This window comes from Ixodes scapularis, unplaced genomic scaffold, assembly GCF_016920785.2.
Source record: "Ixodes scapularis isolate PalLabHiFi unplaced genomic scaffold, ASM1692078v2 PGA_scaffold11__112_contigs__length_91849675, whole genome shotgun sequence".
Taxonomy (NCBI): domain Eukaryota; kingdom Metazoa; phylum Arthropoda; class Arachnida; order Ixodida; family Ixodidae; genus Ixodes; species Ixodes scapularis.
Window position 1 is genome coordinate 10,651,972 of NW_024609837.1, and position 16,917 is coordinate 10,668,888.

The 16,917-nt window shown below is 48.5% G+C and overlaps 1 protein-coding gene across 1 annotated transcript in view; it reads right to left on the reverse strand.

Annotated features, from left to right (window-relative positions):
• Nucleotides 1-58: 58 nt before the first annotated feature.
• The window catches only part of LOC8026231 (neurobeachin-like protein 1), a 73,990-nt gene continuing 57,131 nt past the window's right edge, over nucleotides 59-16,917 (reverse strand). Inside the window, exons 46-60 of the mRNA XM_040223000.3 lie at nucleotides 15,783-15,989; nucleotides 14,942-15,066; nucleotides 13,623-13,763; nucleotides 13,183-13,313; nucleotides 12,956-13,065; nucleotides 12,453-12,570; nucleotides 12,231-12,328; nucleotides 10,962-11,078; nucleotides 9,126-9,328; nucleotides 7,474-7,646; nucleotides 6,984-7,078; nucleotides 5,848-5,964; nucleotides 4,986-5,138; nucleotides 4,716-4,867; nucleotides 59-3,400 (exon numbers count right to left, since the gene is read on the reverse strand). Of these exons, the coding sequence (XP_040078934.1) occupies nucleotides 3,256-3,400; nucleotides 4,716-4,867; nucleotides 4,986-5,138; nucleotides 5,848-5,964; nucleotides 6,984-7,078; nucleotides 7,474-7,646; nucleotides 9,126-9,328; nucleotides 10,962-11,078; nucleotides 12,231-12,328; nucleotides 12,453-12,570; nucleotides 12,956-13,065; nucleotides 13,183-13,313; nucleotides 13,623-13,763; nucleotides 14,942-15,066; nucleotides 15,783-15,989 (2,085 nt within the window). The 3' untranslated portion in view covers nucleotides 59-3,255. The remainder of the gene's footprint in view (nucleotides 3,401-4,715; nucleotides 4,868-4,985; nucleotides 5,139-5,847; nucleotides 5,965-6,983; nucleotides 7,079-7,473; nucleotides 7,647-9,125; nucleotides 9,329-10,961; nucleotides 11,079-12,230; nucleotides 12,329-12,452; nucleotides 12,571-12,955; nucleotides 13,066-13,182; nucleotides 13,314-13,622; nucleotides 13,764-14,941; nucleotides 15,067-15,782; nucleotides 15,990-16,917) is intronic.

Below are 16,917 nucleotides of genomic sequence, written 5' to 3' on the forward strand. Positions count from 1 at the left end.
GCACCTTACCACATAGCTTTGCGTATGACAAAACCTTTTTTTTTTTTTTTTCCCAGACACTCTACTTTATCAGTCCGCTTCCAAGTAAAACTGACTATTGCACCACAGTAACAAAATCAATTTGTTTGTAACATCACTCTGTCATAAGTCGAGCTGTTCCAAGCAGCTAGGTACTAGTACTATAGTAGCGGTCCTACAATATTTTCGTGCCGTTTTTCAGGCCCTTTTTTCCCTCGCTGAATATCGGCAGCGTTACGCTTTTTGAGCTGCCCACCAAGAGCCGTTAAGCCCCACCACGCGGGGCACGAGCAGGATTCCCAATCACCTCGTCGGGCGGCAGCCAATGCAATCTTTAAGTAGCCAAGTCAATCCAACAAGTAGAAAATTGGCATTTATGCAGTTTCATCTTCATGTTTGGGAACGACCAACTCTTCTCAATCCTTCCCAACCAAAACGTAAAAAGATACCACGCTCCCTCAATGCTGTGATCGTAACGTCTTTATTTATGATACGTCTCTATTAAATAGATTGCAGCCTCCGGCTCCGCCATTGGCAGGTATATATACACAAATGTACAGTCAACCGTAAACAAGGCTTCTCGATAAAACAACAAACTCCAACTAGTATATATATATATATATATGTATATATATAACAACCATTAGTATCAAAACACAACACGTAAAACTTCGGGCGCAACCCCTCTCCGTCTTTCGAGCGGTTGCCTCGTCGGTTAGTGCTGCCGACTCCTCGCTCTGCACGAAGTCTTGCATAAAGTAGGGACGATAATACGACTGCACGACGACTTCTGCGGCCGGCTCGCTTCGCCGGTCCGTCTGTCGATCAAAACGACGACTGCCGAAATGTGGCGCTCCATTGTTAGTTTTAAGTACGCCGCCTCCAAAAGACTCTGAGAAAGTGTGATCCGGACGTATGTCCGAGGCGTCGCAATTAGGAAAAAGAAAACGCGCAGTTGCTTCATCCAAACATTATGAGCCGCAGCACGTCGCCTCCCGCGGTCCCTGCAAGTTCCGCCGTCTTTCCATTTGTCGTGTAGATCGCAGACTGGCACTCGAACCTCGTGTTCCAGCCCCGGCCTGGGCTTCCCCCGAAACCAGAGAGTGACCCAAAGGAGCACGACAAGCAGTTCAGGCTCATATTGTTGACAACTGTACTTGAGCAACAAAACCAAAAAAATTTTCATATTTAAAAAAAAAAGTTAATTTTTGTTGGCAACCTTGGAATGAACCGAGTGAGTAACTTAGTCTCCTCCTAAGCTCTTTGGTAAAAAAAAAAAAAAAAATGCATTCCATTTTTAAACGTTAGTTTCTGTGCGAGGGTCCCTTATCTACGGCCTAAGCACCATTCCAAGAACATGCCTAGCTTTATGAGACTCGATTTCTTAGTATACATATCTGCCTGCCTCTACTTTAGCATACACTGTCAGAAACCCATACTCCGGGCAGAGCGTTACGGCAACAAGTCCTAGTCGCACCGCCCCTTTCACGCTACCAACCTGTAAACGATCCTTAAGCAAAACAGCACCATAGCCTTCTCACGCCAACGGTAAAACGTAACCGTCGCGTCCTGGGATTTCTCCCTCCATCGACTGCACTGCCCCGTCGTCCTAAACTCTCGCCTGGAATGTCGAAAATACGTCTCCTATAATCACGTCCACCTCAATGACTACGTCGCCTCGTCTCCGCGGGCAACCGTTTGAAGCGCGCGCCCCTCGTTCCCTTAAAATGAAACTACTGAAGGACCGATTCCTAGTTGGCCAGGAAAGGTCTCGGAGGACACTAAAAGGGCGTCCACGGCGGCCCGGTCCATTCCACGACACCCTGTGAGTATGCTACAGCTAACGCCTACTAAAGCGTGCTTGGCACCGCAGAAGTAGCAGCACCCGGAACCGGTTCGGTTAGCACGCGGCATCGACTCCAAACTGGTCTTGACCATCGGGGGAAGCTGGGAGGAGTCACTAGACCTATATTGCCACTTCGAAGGCAAACTGGGCACCCTAATCTGACCCAAACCCTGCCTCGCTGGGGGTGACGTCGATCAAAGCCGAAACGTGTCGGCAGACGCGTCAAAACTCTGCGACGCCGAAGGAAGCTGGACACTGCCCACCACGGTAGCAAACCTCCGCGAACTTCGAGGAATCCCGAAACGAGCAGTTCTGTGTGTGCCCAAAACTTCCGTAATTTAAACGGTAGCTCCGTAAACGGGAATACGGAAATAAAGCCGTAGTGTTGGTTACGAAGTTAATACGGTAGTTTGAACTAGGGAGATTTAACCGCAGTCTCGATTACAGAGACAAAAAAACTGTTCGGCAGACTTCGAACAGTGGGTAAGTCTTGGAGGAACTTCAAACCGAGCGCTTCTAAGCATGCCCGGAGCTTATAACTTAAACGACGTCAGCCATATTCACCAGTCGTGACTAACCAGCGCCGTTTTAAGGTTAGTACCACGTCTAACTAGTTGCGCGCTGAGAGAAGAATTGGCGTCTAAAGAGCGACTAGACCCTGCGGTAGTCACGAGCGCGAAGCAAGCGGGTGACTTTCTAGTCGGGAGTAACAAGCGCAAGTGACTTAAAGAGATAAGTTGCACACAAACATACTTAGACGCCACTGTGTGAATGGGGATTTCACACCGTAAAAACTAATATTTAAATATCTATTAGCAAAAATAAAATGTTTAACGAGAGGCTAATTGTCCGGGACAGGTTTTTTTCGAAGGAAACAAAAACAACTCGAGGGAGAAAACGCGGAAGCCCCATTGCCAGCAACGTACGCAAATATGAAAGCGCCCGTAAATGCGGGCTCTCTCGTCGTCCGGCGCCTTGCCGAGATCGCTTTAACGTTATCTCAGACTTCTGAACGTGTCTATTACCGCGACGTTTGCTGGTCCGATTCTTCCTGGTACACCCCCAACTAAGATTTTTCAGTCGCCTTTTAAGTCGCTCGGCATGACTAATCCCCAAACGCGGTCGATTGACACCGAGCGCTTGCTAAGCTGCGGTTACCACCTGCCACGCGGTCGTTTCAATCGACGACGTAGTTGGTTGGCGATTAAACGGGTTAGTCGCGTCTGGTGAATACGGTCGCACATGTCCTGCCACCGGAAATACGGAAACGAAGCCGTTTTGCAACGTGAACGGCATCGGGCCGGATGGGCGGCGTCTGCGTGTGTGCGCCAAACCTCCTAGAAGCCGAGCGTGGAAAAATGAAGGGAGGAAAGGTCGCGCTGCGGGACGTTTCACGTCGGCCGCACGGAGGACGTGGACACGCCCACGACGACGAGCTTCCCGTCCTCCAGGCTGCAGACGATGTGCGAGTGCGTCGGAGTGTGGGCCACCGTCAGGATTGGCGCGCACAGGGGCAGGGAGGCCCGCTGGACCAAGCTAGAACAAAGAGACGGATGCAAATAAATAAAAAAGCTCCGCCCGTCAAAAGGAAAACGGCTACAGTCTCTGCGGGTGAAGAAAAGCGGGATAGGATCCCGGCGTTATAACCCCGCTACAGACAATAGCTTAGTTCTTTTTATTTGTCGCTAAATCTTCGAACGAGTCATCAAGCAAACGTCTCTCTGCGCATGTATTTGTTTAAGTCACGCATCGCACCACACCGCATTAGCAGGCACTTCACGCTCGCCCAGTTGTGGTGGAGCGTCAGCACCGTGTTTATCGTCGAAGAAAACTGCGCGGGTCTCCGCACAGCAACCGGCTGCGACTTCAAGTTTGTGCTTTCCACAGGGTGTCCAGCAAATTTTTATTTTGAAATTCCCCGTCTTTTCCAGGTTTTCCCTAACAATTTCAGGTGAAGTTCGCCGACCACTCTAGAGGAGGTTAAATATACAAGACCATTACAACACAAGGCAAGGAGCATTGCACACTGTGATAATCATTTTGCACGGGCTTGATCCAACTTGCATGTTCCAAAATATTCGGGTTCGTCCAGTCCGGAATAAACGAGCATTTTCTTGCCGCCAACACTGTCAGTGAAGAGACTACTTCCGGAAACACAATGAAAACACGACACTCAACCAGAACTGTTCATAACCGAATGGCAGCATGGCCGCCAGATGCATACTTTCAGATACTTTCGGCTTAAGGCTTGGATTGGATTGGGGTCTGCGAATTTCCTATTTACTACTAAATATAGTAGCTCTAATCTGGATCTAGTCTAGTATTGCGCCCTCAATCCAATCCAAGCCAAGCCAAGGTTTCGACTAGATTTGTCGGCCGTTCCCTTTGCATCGGGTAGTAGACACTCTACATCAGGTGAGCAGAGCCCGCACTCCGCTCTAAGCAGAATGTATTGTCAATTTTTCTGCCCCCAAGTCCTCAAGTCTTTGCTCAGTGCACTCGATGGCATTTCAGGCTCATTTTTTCTGACTGGGCTTGCCTTTTGACAATATCCCTGACAATTCCCTGATTATTACCGGTAACTAAAATTTCCCTGACAAGTTTCGGTTTTCCTGGTCGCTAGACACTCTGTTTTACGTCCTTCAGTGCCTCCTTTCAAATGCTCTCCCACTTTTCCTCCTTCCCAACGCGACTTTCCCCCTCCGTTTTGTGACCTCAAGCCCTCCGCTACAGCCACTACTTTAGCAGCAACGACAAAAGTGACGACGGCACGTAAAGCCCGCACGCTCTACAAGTTGTCCCTGCCCCGTTACTTCGGTGAAACCATCCCCGTCAAAGCTAACTGACTCACCCGAACAACTCCCAGATGACCAGAAGCCCGTCGTCGTCCCCGGTGACCAGGAAATCGTCGTAGACCGCCATGTCGGAGATGGCCCGGGGCACCTCCCTTTTCATCAGGTATTTACCGTTGATCGTGTATAGATGCAGAGCGTGGCCTCCTTTCTACAACGAACCACAAAGAACAAATGATCACTCGTTTTGTTCGATCGAGTAACTGCTACGTCAGCCAACAAAGTGTTGCCACGCGCAGACTGGGTTGGCTGTAGCGAGGGATTCGCACCAGGAGTGCCTGTGGGTTGGGGCAGCCGTGGATGCAGATGAAGCCGAGGTGCGACACCGTCAGCAGCGCCACCTGCTCCGGTGAGTCGCCGGGAAGCCTCAGGGTGTGCAGGAAGTGACCCTCGCGCACGCTGTGTACGTTCACAGTGCCGTCCTGCGGAGAGAGACGCGGAGCACGCTTCTGTCGAAACAGGGTCTCGGGAAGCAAACGGCAACCAACGCTCGTGCAACGAATCTAGCATTTGCACACCAAATGTCCCGACCAGACGTGATCTGCATGTGTATACCGTACGTTCCAACCAGACAGGATCTCCAATATGGCGACTAATATGCGTACAATGAACGCCTAACTGTAGGAGAGCTTTACCGACCACCAAGCATTTACATGCTGTCTGCTGTAACGAGAGATGCACATAACACGTTACATGCACTCGTTGCACGTGACGAGGAACTTGCAACGAGAGTTACGAGTTGCGCATTACTTTGTATGGTGGCTAAGTGAGAGCCTGACCCTGCAAACAGGGATGCGTAACACTTTTGTTACTTTGTGACTGGAAAGCAAGTAATGGTATTTAGTTAATTTTTTGGAAGAATGCATACAAAACCAGCACTGCTCTCAACCCCAACTCGTGCTATATTTTGGTCACGACTCAGAAGCTGAGGGAAAGAAACACCAAAATGGCACACTGAACAAGCAGCTGAAAAAGTCTTCTTGCGCACCAGTGTCTGCGATATCACCAAGCAAGTGCCTCTTTGGATGCAGAAGGTGGCTGGCACAATCCACCGCCCAATTTAAAGGGTTCAACCACGAGCATACATACATACATACATACATACACACAGCAATGTAATGCATCCCGAACCTTAGATCCGGAAAGGGCCATGTCAAGCTCCGTCACCACCGCGACGCAGGTCACTTCGTCGTCGTGGCCGCACAGCGTCTGGAAAGGCTTGTTTGGAAGGAAGCTTCCAGACGTTGCCTGAAATCAAAGCACAACAGAAATACCATCAAGTTGACACATTAAAGGGCATTGCAAGCCGAAATTGTGGCCTAAGTAGGAGTGAATATAACGTTCATACAGAGCTAGATTACTAAGACAGACTGCTTCGGCGGAGCGAGTGATCTCCACGAAAAGCCCGTCTGTTTTTCCAAAAGATTTTTGCTACAACAATACCATGTAATAACTGGATTTAGGCTTATTACATGGAGCACGCCCCCTACCAAACCGGAATAACTTTTCCAGAATAATTGGCCATCACTGTGCTCCCCTGAAACATGTTTCTTCTGCTTGAATACTCATATCATATATGTAGCTCAGCTGCTAGTAATTGGCATTAGAAGCTTACTGGCACCTTACATTACTGTATCAATTTATATTTTTACAACATAGTCTAAGGTCCTCGTAGCAAAGGCTCTCGTTTTTCCCGTTATCTCCTGCACCAGTAGTACATTATTATATATGAACATCAAATGCCTTTATCAGTTTACAAAACTTACTACAAATTCTATTTAAACTTGCAATGATTTTACTATAATGGGGTGACTAAAACAAGCTAGACAAGGACAGAACAAAAAAAATAGATTCAGAATTCGAAATAAGTTGGAGCTAAAGCTTATAATCTCCACTACCTTGGCCAACTTAAATAGGCTGCCCTGTCTTTAAGACAGCCACTGTGAAATAAACAAAGCAAAAAAGAGTCCAAATGATATCAAACATTCCAAGAGTCAGATAAAGCCGACACTCTTTTTGCAAGCATCAAATGCTGTAAATTACTTAATTTTCGTGAGAACCTATTTTTCACAAATGCACAACCTAAAAATATTGTGAAAAACTGATCATGCAAACATCTCAATATACACTGTAAAGAATACCACATAGCATATGACTCCAAATTGCAAAATTTTGAGTCTGCGAAATATTCTTGAAACCCACAGTTAGCGAAATTCGCAAAATATTGAGCCCACAAAAAGGAAGTTGTTTAGAGTGTGCAGCCATACCTGCTGATTAAGTTCCCAGAGGATGCAGGTAGTGTCACGTGACCCACTCATGAGATACATGCCACAGGAGTCCATGGCAAGGCTTGTGACCACATCTGCACGTTGATGGGCAGGGAGCGAAAGACCCGACGAGGGTTGCACATAAATGCTCAGTCTATGGACCGTTCAAGAGATCTCTAAAACAACTGTCTTTATAAGAGAAGTTCTACTAGAAGAATCTGTCTATAGCAAAGCCAAATTTCTTAGGAAAAAAACCATTACGATATCATACCTAAAAGATCAGTACTGCATGCCTACCTCTTCTTCAACTTTGCTCAGCTATCTTTGTATCTTCACAAAATTAGTCTTTACTACCACAGACAGGATCTACTGCGTTCCCAGTGCCCCGAGAGCTACGGGCCGTCCGCATATTCCTCCAGTTGGTCAATGCGCCGTCAGGCACGAATCGGGTCGTAAGCGGCGCCCTCTGTTCACGCCGCAGAGCACTGACCCTTGTGTAGAATGACTTGCGCCACCTGCTTGCCCCTCAGGAGACTATAGGCACGGACGCTGTTGTCCCAGTGCCCCCCAGACACGAGGAACTTGGCGTCAGAGCTCAGAACGAACAGGCGGCTGTGGACCTTGGCGCCTGGCTGGAAGACGCCGGCCAGCCTTTTGGAACTCCTGCGTGCGTACGGGAGAATGCAATGTGAACAGCTCGCTAGATCTCCACTCGTGGTGCATTACAGACTCGGGAAAAAAACAGGCGGGAGTCGATTGAGCCGCGGTGCGGCGGTCCATCTCGAAACACAACCGGAAGTGCACTGCCCGACACTTTAGACCCTTTCAGAAATTCAGTCTGGCCACTTTGATCACTATCACCATCATCTGAAAAATGGCGTACGTGCCGTACTAATGGCGGCCTCCTGTTTACTGATGAAGGAACAAGTTGAAGATACTCCTAAGCTGAGGATTCGAGGCCTATGCATTCAAGACGTTAGCACAATGTGAAGTAGGATTAATGCAAGATCTGCAAAAAACATTCATTTCTAACTCGGGCCCAGTCAATTAGTTACTAGCACACACTCGATTTCAAAGCCCCTCAATGTATAGAACTTTATCGAGGCGTCTATCTATGTCGGCGCTTCGTTCCGACTGGTTGCATCTTTGTGGCCATCGACACTGAAAGAGACCTTCGAGAAAGAGCTGTACAGTGAAGAGCACATTCTCGTTTGCCGTTGACTTGCGAATGTGACACTGCCCGAGAAAATACTGCCAACTACAGATTCCCTGCCGCCATTGGTATGGCAAAAGTTAAACCGGCATTTCAGCCACCAGATGGCACTGAATCTCAGAAAGGATCTATTATGCACTGCGCTATGCTTTTCTGCATTGGTGCAAGCTGCCACATGTAAATTGAACGAGTCGTATATGCGTCCCTTTCACTCGTGTCTACGAAATACCTGGCCGCAAGCTTTCTGATATGCCGCACAACACGGTTAGCATGAACGCGACATCGGCGCTTTTTCGCATTTTACGGTTACAGTCCTCGACGAGGTGACACAATCTACAGTTACGACTTTCGACGAGGTGGCAATGGCATCTCTTTCGAATGACTGGCTTTCACCACGCAGTACTCTTTGGCCACGCTTGCGCGCTTGAGGGTCACGTGACGCCGAAGCGCCATCAAGGTAGGAAGCACGCACCGGATGCGGGACGACTTCTCCCTGCTGTTCTCATTCTGTCGGCGACCATAGCGTCGCCCACCAAACGTTTAAAACTCAAGTCGGTGCACCGTTTAGGCCCAACTACACCAGGCAGCTTTCGTAACAACTTTCTGCACAAACAACTTTCTACCTGTGGAATCGTACCACCCTAGGTTCGACTCTGCTATTTCATCGCGCCCCCCCCCCCCCCCTTGTTTCCTTCAAAGCATGCGCTCGTTCCCTTACCTGTCGTACTGTCACGAGACATTACTGAGTCACCGTCGCGACCTACCGTAATGCTAAGCTTCTACTAAATTTAGAGGGCCCCAACCCTACGCGAAAAGCAAAACACGCTCCGAGACGCGCCGTGAAACCTCGCAGATAACTGCGTAAAGCACGGCAATCTCTCGAATCCGAGCGGACGGAAGAGGGGTGGCAGAGAGGGGAGAGCACTGACTTTGCGTTGAGGAGGGCGGGGTCCCGCTCGAAGGTGAAGTAGTTTGGGTAGGAGCGCGTCCGGTCGTAGGGCAGCCAGCCGTGCACCCCGAGAGAGCCGTCCGTGCCCACCGTCACCAGGGTGTCCATCAGGCCATGCTGCATGAACGACCGGGCGGGCGAGCGCGGCACACTCACGTGCACCACGGGGCAGCTCAGCGGTGCCTGCAAACGACGCAAAACATGCGTCAAAAGCACGTTTTCCTCATATTCGGTAAACTTGGAAGACACGCAGAATGCATCGCGAATGAGCTGGGCACGTGCTGCGCATGTACGACGTCACGTGACGTAACGAGGTCGTGTGACGTCGCGCAGTGTCACAGTGTGACATCACGTCACATTATATCCTGAAATCTTTCAACATCATGCAGTAATGTGACATTGATGTCACAGTCCTGCGATGTCATGATCTTGCACGACATCACGGTGTGATATGATGTCGCGGCGTCGCGTGCCACCCTACCGTCAAAGTCATATATAAGCAATGCCGCCCGCCCCAATGGAGCTACGTTGCTTTTGCGACCTCGACCCGCATGTCAGTCGAGATGGGTTTCGCGAGAAAGGAGACATTATCGCTTGAGTGTGAAGGCCCGTTCACACTCTTGCAACCGAGTGCAACCGAGAGAGACGAGACTTGTTAAAACCTCTTAAAATTTCTTAGAACGAGAAAACACACTGGCACGCTGGCGCCATCTATGCAGTGACCCTAGAACTGCATTTCACAAGAGCAAAGGTTTTGAGGCATTTCCGAGGTCAAATGTGTGTAATACCTATAAGAAAGGCTCGTTCCTAACGTTGACAAAAGTTTTTCAAGCCAAGAAAGAAAGGATAATGCGCGAGAGAAATAGAAAATATGCTGGACCGCCAAGTTTACACTGCTATCCAATAGATGGCGCCAGTGTGTCCACTCGTCATAAGAGGTTTTAAAGGGGCACTGACACATCAAAATCATATTTTATTTTGTTATCCGAAACGATTGAAAATGTTGCCGGGACATTACCCTCAAAATTCGAAACTTGGGAATTCAGTATTTCTGAATTAAAAAAACAATTTCCAAATGCCGAATTTGAAGTTCTCGCGCGGTCCGCGCCAGTGCAGTGATTCAAATTTTGCGGTCTCCTGCGACTCGACTTTCTTTCGGACCTCCGCACCACGCTGTGAAACGAAGCGCCGTTGCTACCGCGACCCGAAGCGAGGAGGAGGTGAGCAGGTGGAATAGAAGGGTGCCGGCGCGGGAAAAAAATGGTTTCTTCCCCGACTCGCCGATAATCCTCTGCTCGAGCGCCGCCAAGTTTTCCGAGGGAGGATACAAATCCAGGAAGCGACATCACACCGAAATCTGATTATTGGTATTTCAAAAAGAAAGGCCATAGTGCATTCGCAATTGCGTTAAAAAACATGTTTTACGATTGCCGTTATTAGGTGTTATAGAAATGTCGCCTACAAAGCTTCTAAATTTCCTGATTTTTGACGTCACCGATCAAAAGAAGCAAGGAGGTGAGCGCGGGAGATATAAACGGCAAAAATAAAAAGGCGCGCACGCGCAGTAACTTTTTTTTTCGCGATGCGTTTTTTTTTTTTTATGTTTATGACTACAACTTGCATCGTTTTAGACAATAAAAACGAATACGACCTTTGGGGTGCCAGTGCCCCTTTAAGGAACCGTTTTAAGAGGTCGCAAGAGTTTGAATGGGCCTTAACCTGTCCCCTTTCTCATGAAACCCAGCCCTGTAACACAGTCCACGTTAAAATGTATCTCGTAACTCTCCGACGTGCTCCTTCTCACGAGAACACTCACCTCCACGACGTAGGCCTTGAGGTTCTGCAGGAAGAGGAAAAGGTTTGGGGGCTTTGTGTCCGACTTGGTCATCCGCAGCAGGGCGCCTTCCTGGGACAGCCGCTTCGGGTGCGGTTCCTGGGGGGGTCCATATCACAAGAGCGAATGACATTTTAGCGAACGGCGACATTTGAGCGAATGGTCGTTTTAGCGAATAACGGGGGCGCGCGTTAACCCATCCGTCGCGCTGCGCTTTACGCCGCTTCGCGGCGACAGTCTGCGGCAACTCATTACAAAAATATGAACTCACTTGGCCCACCCGAAAACGCCGCTTCGCGGCATCCGACTATTCGCTAAAGTGTCGTTCGATGAAACGTGGGCGTTCGCTAAAACGTCATTCGATCAAGTGAGTGCCTCCCTTCCTGGGGACGCGGGAGGCACAGCCGCTCAAGAGTGAGACCTGAAAGCCCGGCTTCTTTGCAGACACTAGTTCCGGCAACGTTTCGGCTACGTTTTTGGTTCGGGATTATGCTCCAGAACAAATTTCTGTGGCTATGCAGTGAAATATACGAGCACAAACGCTAAAGCACCCCGAGTGCCAATCAAAGCTGTGCACACGCATTCTTCACTTCTTCCAAATGCCGCAAAAAGTTGCCCCCGAGGACGTGAGCTGGCCGGAAAAGACGCAAAATGACTGTCAATATTTTTAACTGATGCCAACCTCCGAACGCAGCTGGTCGGCATAAATGGCATCTCGGAAACATGTCCTGAAGTTAACTCGACTTCTTCCATCGTATGTACAAACCTCGATTATAATATACTAGCACTATTATACAATTGCGTTAATTTTAAGTCTGGGCCAGTTTGCGAGTCATTCGTAAAAAGTTTCCCATGCCAGTTGCGTGAGCAGCTATGTCTCCTGTTAAACGAAGGGGGGGGGGGGGGGGGGGAGTACAGTTGAACCTCGATTTAACAAAGTCACCGAGACCCACGTATTATTTCGTTAAATCGAGAACTTCATAAAATCGAGGAAGGGAGACCTCACACATAGGCTGCGCGGGGAATTCGAATTTGTTCGTTAAATCGGGGAATTCGTAAAATCGGGTTTTGCTAAATCGAGGTTCAACTGTATATCATACGTGTGAACCCTGTCACAAAGCATAAATTTCATGGCGGAAAAGAAGGTATAGTACTAAAACATAAAGCCTTTTCCCTATCCATTAATTCTTGGAAACTATTAGGCTGTATTTTGTTTTTGCGCTGAAGTCGCTCTGAAGAACCACCCCTAACCTTGAGCAGCTGGCAGGGAGTTTGGCCGAAGTTGTTGATGATTCCTTCCGTGGCCTCTCGCTGCACAGGATCCTTGATGGCGTCCAGATCGACTGCACCTGAATCGAGCACGGCGACCGTTTTCCCTTCATCCAAGCCCCGGCCCCATTCACAAGTCGGGAAGCGTTTCCAGCTTCTAAGCATTTCGCACTGCGTGGAATGGCGAAGATCCAGTTCACCAACCTTCATAAGACACATAGTAGAAGACGTTGAGCGCCTCAACGGCAGCCGGGCCCTTCTGCTTGTACCCGAAGATCAGGTCTATCCACTCGTGCAGGTGGGAGGACACATACTCCGACTCCTGGGGCAGAAAGAGAAGAAGTTTCAAGCAAGGTCTACAACCTATAGTCGGTGACACAATAAGAACCCAGCAGATGCTTCATCACGAGCTTGATGCCTTTCGCCAGGCTTTGGTTGTATGCGCAGCAGACTTCTATCAACGGCGGCAAGACCACTACTCGGGTGGCCCCTCTACTGGATTCTTAACCTGTTGCCTCAAATGTACCGAGCCCTCTTTACTACAAAATGTCAGGGCATTAAAAAGCAACATTTCACACGACATAGAAGGATCTAGGACAAGCCTTCGATCCAATACCAAAAGACTCGGGGCTCCATTGCAGACAGATGAAACTCGCACACAAATGTAGGACACAAGGAAAAGTGGGTACCCAAACTAAGAAGCTCACCAGTGCCTTTCTGTGCTTATAGATGAAGTCCTCTGGTGAACTCGCCCAGAGCGGAAGCTTCACGTCGTCCACACGCTCCTTGGAGCTCTGCAGCCGTCCAAGGTCAAACCCTAGAGACCCAAGGTCGTGTCAAGGTCAAAGACCAAGTATGGCCAAAGCGGGGCTCGTAAAAATGCAAGGATGACTACGACAGCCTCGGCTACGTGCGTGAAATGCCGATCCAATACCGTTCATGTTGGTGAGGAATTCTGGCAGGTAGAAGAACTCCGGGATGAGCTCCTTGACGTCGTTGGGACTTTCCATCAGCATCTTCCAGGTGCCCTCCATCGAGTGAAACTGGCGGTCTGCTACGTCGAACCTGGAAACAAAGCATACGACGACGTGGGATGCCGGTGGTTGGTACCATGCAAAACAGCATCCACGCTGTTGCAATCTCACAGACAAGACCGTAGAGGTCTTTCTTATTCGAGTGAGCCACAAGTTGCGAGCAATATGCTGCCTGGAACATGCTCAATGTTTCATATGGATTGCTTTCCGCGATCGAAGTTCCATCTCTCTCTTGTCACTAGTTACTCTAAGTGGAAGTGAATGCGCAGGTTCTATTCCAGATAAGGTCAACTTGTTTTTGAGAGGGCACAATCAATTGCCCCAATGACGCAGCACACACCTGCCGCTCTGCAGTTCGATGTGAAGCGACGTGAAGGGCTCGAGGCGCACGAGGTAGTGAAGCACGCCGGCTGAGTTGGAGTAGTGAGTGCCGTAGTGGAACTTCTCCACTGTCCCAGTGATGTCCACAAAGCTGTCGTACCTAGGCAAAAACGAAGCGCGGGAATAAGCTATCATGCGAGGCACACGCAGAGCAGGAAATCTAGGCAACCAAAGGCAGCCAGATACAACCAAGATTTCGGATAACTAGCTTGAGAAAGAACCTTTTGCAAAACTTAAAGCTGGTTCTCACACTTGAGACTGCATAAGATGTGCCTTGAAACCTCTTGAAATCTCTTACTATGAGAGAACAGACAGATGTCATCCATTTGGTAGCCATAAAGCACTTGCAGTTACCATATATTCTTTTTTTTTTTATCTCGGAAAAACTTGTGACGATGTTATAAACAAACATTTCTCACAGATAGTAAGTACATTTGATCTCGCGAATACCACAAAACCTTCGCACCAGTGAAATGCAATTCCAGGGCTATATCATAGATGGCGCCAGCATGTTCTCTCGCAAGAGACTGCAAAAACTCGATCCTAAGCAAACGCAAGTGTGTGAACGGGCATTAACAGTAGCCACCGTTTTGCTAAAGGACCTAGCTTCTTCGGGGCTAAGAGGCAAGATATTTGAAGTCTGCCAAAATATTGTCTGGCCCAGACTATGGTAGCTGGTTGTCCATACTTGTGATCAGAACTACACTCTCTCGGTTATAAAAAAAAAATGCTTATAATGCAAACCAATATAACAACTTTCAAGATCTTTTCCTACGAATTATGAGTTGAACACCTGGAACAAACCTGTGCAGCTTAACCCCGTCTTCACAAGCTTGTAATAATAACAATAATACGGTAAGTCACAAAACAACTCCCACTAAAAAAAAAGCTCTACAAGAAACTCGGGTCCAGACTGATCCCCAAACCTAGTATTAAAGGTACAGACTGGTACTAGTGCCATCCTAATGCAGGGTTACCGGAATTCGTAACCGTGTGGCAACGGGGAAGTGGCAAAACTGCAAAAGTGTAGCAACAGAACCTGGTGAACGGGATGAGCCGAGTTACTTGGCTCCTTCGATTTACCTATACCTCTTACACCGGTCTACACCCGGTGTTGCCGCATAACTTGATTTACAAGCCCCGGCTGTCTTAGAACATGGACCAGAAGTATGCTGTCTTCTACTTTTCTGCACCACGTTGCGCTTTTTTTTTCCGCCGGTGCAGACTCGTCCAGGTAAAAGGAACGAGCCCAACACAAAAGCGAAAGCACGTTCGTACTTGGCTTTGACCTCCTCGATGTACTTGGGGTTGACGATGCCAATAGGTCGTGACAGGTCGCGGTAGATCGTGGGGTCGTCCAGGTCGAGCTCGGAGGAGCTGTAGTCCGCCAGCACCCAGGGAAACTGGAGCGTGAGAAGCAAGATCGAAGAGACAAGGGCCACTTAGATGAGAATCAATGGCGTCGTTCTGTGGCTTCAAACGGCTTCTCCAAATGCCACGGTAAGTCGTCCAGGAGGCTCGAAAAGAAGAGACAATAAAGATTCAATCTAGCGAGTATTGTGCATTAGAAAATAGACCTGAATCCTCCAGGCCTTGCAATGCTTTAGTTTTCTATTCTGAGCTGGGATAGAAGAGCAAGACATACTAACAGCCAGAAGTGAATTGAAAACGAAAAGTTTAGCTCAAGCACGTGTAGTCGGTGCTTTTGTAATAACCTGGCTGGGTGCACCACTAGATTTTCTTTTACTCGCAAACGTGAAGACATCTCAATATAAAAATTTCTTAAGTTATCAAATTCATTTTATATCTTAAATTTCAGACCGCCACGTTCTTAGGTAGCCTCGATACCTGGGTTACTAGTAGTAAGCAAATCCTAAACATATTAACTTATGTTTAGCATTTGATTAGGCTTTGTTAACTAGTAATCTAAGTATCAAGGTTATGCTAAACATAGCGTGCAAATGCAAAACACATGCAAGGAAGCGTAAGATCACAAAAAAAAGAAAAAGAGACTAGAAACATTGCAATGTCATAAAAGAAATGCAACATTAAAATGCACAAAACGGGGAGAACGAACAACGCCAAGAGAAACAAGGGATGGTAAGGATCCGGGACAGACCACGGGGTACTGGCTGAGGTCGTTGTAGGTACGCCCAGCAATGGTGTTGAGGTGCATGAGGTACTCGAAGCTCGAGATCTCCCGGTTCACCCAGCGCTGTGTCAGGCCCGAGGCTCGCAGCAGCTCCGCCGGAGACCGGGTCCCGGACGTGTAGAGCAGGTTGGGCGGATGCAGCGCCACGATCCGCCCAAACATCTTGTTTCTCGTCTGGAAGACGCCAAACGCAGGTCTGGGGAAGGCCGCACGGCTGTTCCGCCCTTGCGGAACAGCTGAACCAACGAGGCTTGAGGAGGCTCTGACAACGTGTTTATGTGTGCCTACATAGTTGCTGACAGACTTGAGGCCTGTTCACACACTTGCAACCGAGTAGGACCAACCGAGACAAGACCGGCTTTTAAGCTTCTTGCGATGGCGTAGGACCGAAAGCGCTACTGCGGAGCAGGTCCTAAGTCGCTACAAGAGGCTTAAAAACTGGTCTCGTCGCTCTCCGTCTTGCTCGGTTGAACGCCGCAAAAGCTCCGCCTCTGGCACGTGCTCGTTGTCTTCCATCATGCTTCGACTGCGCGTGCACATGAGACGCCAAAGTATTATCGAAGGTACAAAGCCGCAAAGAAGGCGGAGATTTTGTGGCACTTTTAATCCGTCACCGACTATAGATTGTTGGGGAGCACCGCCCATGTGAGCCCAACAATCCAAAGAAAATATTTTAAACTCAACATCCTGTTTTTTGCGCGTGAAAGCTGCTCCTTCAAAACTAGCCACAGACAATGACCCCCCGCTCTCTTTTTCTCAGTCAAGTGCGACGATGACAAAGACCTAGATATATCTGGGGTGTAATAAGTCGTCCGAGGCACATCTTTGTCGCTAAAAAATACATAATGAAATTCACAAAGCATAATTTTCGTGAACCCTGGAGCCACGCCAAGTTCGAGATACTCCCGAGTGTGTAATTGCGGAAGTAAAACTAGCCAGTGACAATTCGGAGTGTGACACTACATTCCTCCACGCAGGCCCGCTGGTTTCGGCTCGAGTGTTAGTTTTTCTCGGCGAATACGAGACTTTGCAGCGCAACATTATTTGTGTATTGCCTCAGGATCCGCACAGAAAAAAAAAAATATTGAGGGGTGTATCTTTC